The following is a 6339-nucleotide window of genomic DNA, read 5'->3' as shown; positions in this document are numbered from 1 at the left end:
TATGTATATCAATCATTGTCTGTATAGGATATCATCCTAAGTATATTGTGTTACGACTGACAGCCATGTTTTGTAATTACATCAGAGCCCCCTCGTTGAAGATTCTGCAAGAGATGTTACAGCACATTGCTCAAATCAATGTGAAAACACAAGACGATGTAAGAACGTGTTTAGAGATGTGTGGTGTGCAATACAAAAATACATTTAGAAATACCAAAGGCTCCGTCATCAGTAATAAAAAAAAACAACAACAAATGTTTAATTCAAGTAAATGAATACAAATTAGTCAGAACAGAATATACTGGAGTAATTATATTGATATCACATATATAGCAAAGATTACATACGCGTGAAACTAGGATCTACTCTGAAGGCATACGTGGAATAACTGTCGATTATCTTACTTTCATTTACGAATCTTTCTTGATCCATCTCGCCAGAGGAGGGATCCTAATGGGTTCTACCACAACCAAATAGTCTTTAGCAATTCATTTATGCCTAGTACGGGACAGGTTAAATGCTCTAGTCGAAGATGCTTTCGTCTCCTAAACTAGTCCCGTTACCATTACCTGTCTATCAATCACCGGAGGGATGCTATGAAAGTCACGTAATATTTCTCGGGGTTACCTTTACTTTTTTTTTTACTGCATAATGAGAACCCATTTAAACCCCATAATACCTAAAGGTGAATAAATGAAAGACTTGGAAAATCATTATTGTTCGCCACTCAGCTCGTCACTGCCTTTTGATAATGTCATTTCAGTTTTATCTGTCGAAAGTTCAACAACATGAAACTACCAAGTAGTCTGTATCACAGAGATATAAATGAGGACAGAAAAGGAAAAAACAAAAACAAACAAACAGAAACTCCACACAAAAACACTTTCTTTGGCAAGATAACGCTCACTTTCCTTGAAACACTTGCATTCAGGTGTTCCTGCTTGGCGCAAAATGACCCGTTGCATATATACCTTTACCACTGTTCATCATATTTTTAACTCTGTCACTGCAAATGATAAATCTACGGTGTATGATATCTGTGACTGCTCTTAGCAGTTGTCTGCAGAGGATTAAAAGGTGACGATAAAGTCGTGGGAAAGGCAGCGTCAGCGTGACATGAATACATCAGAAACGGCGCGAGACATCGGATTGCAAGTGAAGCACTATGCAGGGCTCGGTTTCATAAAAGATGTTAGTATGGCAACTCTTGTTGGAATAGGAACTTCTCGTAGCAACATCCACTCAGGGAGCCGGATTCTTGTCGTTGCCATGACAACTGTAATTCAAGCAAGAGTTGCTATCATAGCAACTTTTTATGATATTATCATCATCATTATTAAATGTGGCCCAGAATGGCTCACCATCCGAACTTAACCACCAAAGAAGAACTATATGGAAAAAAAAAATTGGACGCATTATTGACAAAGATACTACGGAGAGCCATATTCTTTTCTCAATCCCTTAAGAGTACCTTAAACGCGTTTCTCGTTGTTACACAGGAAGCTTGCGCGTGCGGGACAAGAGATAGAGAAATAGCTTGATTCTTGGCATAATAGGCAGAATGGGCGAGGCACGTTGTACTCGCATGCAAATAATAAAAGGACGAGATTGTCTGTTTTTGATAAAGGAATAGTCCCACACCTTCCATATAGTTCTTCTTCGGTGAATTGAAGGACAGACTTACACCTGCACAGGAGGCTTCTTTTCAGCTGCTTCTATCTCTTTTTCTTTCCATCCTGTGCTACTTTTGCAACCAAAATAATTGCGGAGTACGGGCGGTGCGTAAACGGCGCAAAACAAAAATAGTATCACGGTCGTGATCGACATGATTACGATCAAAGCGATGAATCCTGGCGAGGTAATACTAACATCCCCAGCTTGCTTGATATCGGGTTCGTCATTACCAGAGCGTGGTTTGGCATTGATTTGATTGGTAGATTCCGCGCGAAGTGGGTCTGTTGGGGGCGCCGGGGTTGTACAGAGTGTGGCCACGGAAACGATTGGTCTTTGAGCCATGGTTGGGGGCTCGCTGCAGAGAACGGTCGAGGCCCTTTCTCCCAGCTTTTCGGCCAAGGCCTGGCGAAAGGGATCGAGGGAGCAGTCACACAACCAAGGGTTACCAACAGCTCCAATCTCCTCCACTCCCTCCAACTCGACTTCGGACAATGAGAAGGTGGACAGGTGATTGTGGGAAATGTTCAGACGCACAAGATTGATTGAGGAAAACGTGCCCGGCATGACACTAGTGAGTCTATTTCCTGATAGATCGATCGTCCGTACGCTAATGAGCCCGGTGAAAACACCTCTGCGGAGGACTTGCAACCTGTTGTACGACAAATCGACAAAGTCGAGTTTTCTCAGGTCTTTGAAGATGCCATCTGGGAGATCTTCTATGAGGTTGTTATCGAGGAGTAGCCTTCGGAGGTTCACAAGGCCCTTGAAGACATCCTGGTCGAGGTGGTGCAGCTTGTTGAAGTCTAGGTGAAGCATCTCGATCGTGGAGGACTCCTGGAAGACACCAGTAGCAATGGATCGGATGCGGTTGTGGCTCAGGTACACCCACTTCAGACTGGAGGTGTCATTCAGGGCGTGAGCCGGGATGACTTGCAGCTCGTTCCAGAGAAAGTTGATGCACTTCAACCGATAAGCCCCGGCAAAAGAATTGCTAGAAATCTGTAGACAGTCAGCACACACACACACACACACACATACACACAAAAAGAAAAAAATAGCACTCGTCAGGACATGTAGGAAACATGGTATTCAACTGACAGATAACCTTATTCGTGATGGCAATACAATTTACATCTCTCAAAAGAAAGCTACGACGTTCGATGGTTACTATAACAGATCATCACTCTTTCTCGTTCACTGAGAGTGTATATTAACTGATGGTAAAGTCACCAAGAGAATGAGACAGAAATAGACCGAGGGACAAAAAGAAAGACAGAAAGGGAGAAACCTGATCTACAACTGCTCTCATTCTCGGAACTTTCCTTACCGTTGTCACGTGGTTCTCCAGTATCTGTAGGTACTTCAAGTGCGAGAAGGTGCTGAACGTCCATGGTTGCACGGCGGTGATGTTATTCTGGTTAAGGTTGAGCACCTTCGCTGCGGAGCATTCTTGCGGGACGCTCATCAAGCGTCTGCGAGAGCAGTCCGCGTTTCTGGCCCATGAGACGTAGTGGCATTGCCGGTTGCAGGGGTTTCCATCAGTGGCCTCGATCAGAAAGATGTTATTGTCGCACAGAAGCAAAAAGAGGGCCACGCAATACCAAGCAAGGAGGCGAGATGTGAAGACTTGCTTATTGGGATTCATGTTCGTCCTACCGAATGGGAAATTAGGGAGCAAAGTACATAGTATTATGCCTGAGGAATCACACAAACACGTTGTACACAGACACGATCATCAAATTTGATCAGGCTGGCATAATATTATGCATAGGCCTACACACTCACATAAATTCAAGGCGACCACTTTCACAAAAATGGTCGCACTCATTGTACAGCATTTGTAGTTACCAAGGTTACAGATGGATAATAACCAATCAAATGCAAGTATTTTATAGGTATAACCACGGTATCTACAGTTACTGCACCTGCTGGGCCCTGTTGCATAAAAGCTGAGATGACAGATAAGTAAAAAAACAAACAAACATGAGTCTCTGAATACTCAATTCTGATTGGCTAATGCCTGATTTATGTTTGATATTCTGACTTATGTTTGATTTCATCTTTTAATGCAACAGGGCCCTGGTAATATAGTGCTTCCTCGTCTCTATAGAGCTTGACTTGGTGTCTGAATGAATAACAACAACAACAAACTACGAAAATGACACTGCAAAATTACATTTCTATTTTGTTAATTGACTGCCATTGTATATTATATAAAACCTATAGAGAACTCTTCAAATTAAGTTGTAGGAACTCCTTGTACATTGTTATATGGGAGCTCTGCATGCCATAGTCCCTTCGCTCAATATCTGGCATGTTTCGCGTCAGCACTGGTATCAGGTTGTTGTTGTTTTGCTTTGTTTTGTTTTGTTTTTGACTCGTTTTAACACGATCTTTCTCTTGATGTAGGTAAATCTGTAAGTTTTGAGGACTAGTATTGGGAGCGGTTAAAGATACTATTTTCTTTTAACCACAAATTAGTTTGGGATATTTTGAAAATGTTTTGTTTATCACATTGTCATTTCTTAAAGTTATTGATTGACGAGAATCCGCAGCACTACCTTGTAGATAGAGCAAAAACATCGGAGTATTCTGGATGCACTGTTGTTGCAGCTCCTGAAACGATGAGTGTGTAATTATTGACATTTAGATCTCAACGATGCATGGGTTTTTCCACTGTAAGTAAACAAGGTCACAGGACGCCACTTCAACTTATGATTGACAATCACTTGTAGCCTTACCAACTGATATGGGCTGTGTGGTGAGGTATTTCAGATCTTCCACTCATACTGGTCGTGCATGTCCATGAACGTGACATAACATGGGTTACAGTCACGATGAACTGTCACAATCGTCTTTACTCAAGCAATTTTAGCATTGACATTGGGCGGGAAAACAGACCCGATGGCACTTAGTCGTGTACATAACTTTAACAAGTTAAGACATTAGTAAGGCCTACTATCATTGCGGCATTCAATACAAATGTACTCCCCAATGCTGGACAAAACGACAACAGCAACAGCAAAGAAATCGCGTAAAGTCTAGGTTTAGGCTCGGCCCGGGCCACTCAGATACCGTGTTGATACGACGTTCCAGACGTGTCGAACGACCGAATAACTGTCAGAACCACTCGCAACTAGGCCTACATTTTGTATGCTTTACCCCTAATATTTTTGTCGCAATTTCTGCCTTACCTATACGTACCGTTTTCTCTACAGCGTATACACTTTTCTTTATAGGAGATTATAGGACTATATAATTGGCCTATATAGGCCTACACCCATTATACTCCTCAGGTACGCATCGTATTTGAAAAAAAGCCTCTTCCCGGGACAGCAGTTACGACATAAACACGAAAATATAACCTGTAAAACCTTTCCGTGCTGATTTTGTTTTGACTCGTTTTGTTTTGCTTTTTTAGTGATGCCGTAGTTTGCTAAGTAAGAACCCCCACAGTATACGTGATCTATTTTTAACAAACTGAGTATTCTTTGAGAAATTTCATGAGAGTTTTACTAGTATTGCGACTCTGATGGCTGGGTACCGTATTCTATTTAACAGTGGTGGGAAGTCGATGTATGCCAACAAGACTAAGTATATAAAACTTACCTCCCCCCCCCCCCCCCCAAAAAAAAAAAAAAAAAAAACTCTAGATAAGATTTAGTTCGAACAAGTTGAATAAGTTGACAGACGAGTAGGCCTACTGGCCATCTCGTTTAACGTCGTTAACACAGACCTAATAAGAAACGTCAGCTCTTTTTTGTTTGTTTGTTTGGGTTATTTTTTTTTTGCATCTATCCTTTGTAGAAACGGGAATGGTCAATAATGCATGTATAGTTTACGTGTAAACAGTCACGCTTAGGGGCATACGGTGTGTACCCGACACGCACTCCATCACCCACCCCACCCCTACCTCAGCCCGCCGGTACATATTCAGTAAAAGGCGTAAACTGTCCAACCCTGGTACCTGGTACGTATTTTGAGTGAACCGCCTTCTGCAACAGAGTATGCTGCTACACACATTGTACGATATTGTCGAGCTATACACATAAACAAAATTACACACGGTCCATCAGCATGGACAAGGCCTGTTTGCTGGCTTGACTTAAGTAATACTAATGGTCACTCACCACTGGAGATTTCTGTTATACGTTGTTGTGGATAATGGTTGCAGGACGTTTCGAGCTTTCAGGTAGTTGTACAGGGAATTCACATTGCGCCTTCTTTCAGCAGCTGATTTTGTTATTGCTATTCAAACGATCGTGCGACGCCACCGAGGAACAGCTATACAAAGAAGAGAGCATAGAAGCGCACTGCGCTTCTATACTCTTTACAAAGGGGGTACAAAGGTTACCCAACTGTAAACTCAATAATGCGCGTCGTCAAGATTACGATCCTCATCGCAACCCCGCTTCCAAACTGCTGAATACAGATGCAATAAACAAGTCTGTGCAGCAATAGAGGTACGCTACACGAGGACAATAGACGGGGAATCCCCCCGGCCGTAATCGGTCCATGGCGCATTGCATGGTACACGCATACACCACAAGCCAGCGACCACCTCCCAGGATGCACGATCGATACCATCTGGTAACAAATAAAAGAGGGGCTGGTAACGGCCGCGATATGTTGTCACGTTTTGAATAAGTTTCGATTTCAAATTAG

General features: G+C 42.5%; 1 protein-coding gene across 2 annotated transcripts; it reads right to left on the bottom strand.

Annotated features, from left to right (window-relative positions):
- Positions 1-297: 297 nt before the first annotated feature.
- On the bottom strand, positions 298-6051 carry LOC139736426 (uncharacterized). Of its 2 annotated transcripts, XM_071647179.1 has the most exons (4): positions 5805-6051; positions 4236-4290; positions 3002-3326; positions 298-2673 (listed from the first exon to the last, which is right to left on the bottom strand). In XM_071647179.1, exons 3-4 carry the CDS (start codon positions 3317-3319, stop codon positions 1681-1683), a joined length of 1311 nt encoding a protein of 436 aa, XP_071503280.1. In that variant the 5' UTR covers positions 3320-3326; positions 4236-4290; positions 5805-6051; the 3' UTR covers positions 298-1680. The 2 variants fall into 2 exon arrangements, with proteins under 2 accessions (XP_071503280.1, XP_071503278.1); XM_071647177.1 differs by lacking the exon at positions 4236-4290 and having other exon boundaries at positions 5805-6049.
- Between the last annotated feature and the right edge of the window lie 288 nt (positions 6052-6339).

The sequence above is a fragment of the Diadema antillarum genome, unplaced genomic scaffold (assembly GCF_040938485.1).
Source record: "Diadema antillarum isolate AM-2024a unplaced genomic scaffold, OU_Dant_1.0 seq00000647_RagTag, whole genome shotgun sequence".
Taxonomy (NCBI): domain Eukaryota; kingdom Metazoa; phylum Echinodermata; class Echinoidea; order Diadematoida; family Diadematidae; genus Diadema; species Diadema antillarum.
The sequence above is the reverse complement of the archived record's forward strand: the minus strand, read 5'-3'. Positions and strand labels throughout refer to the sequence as shown.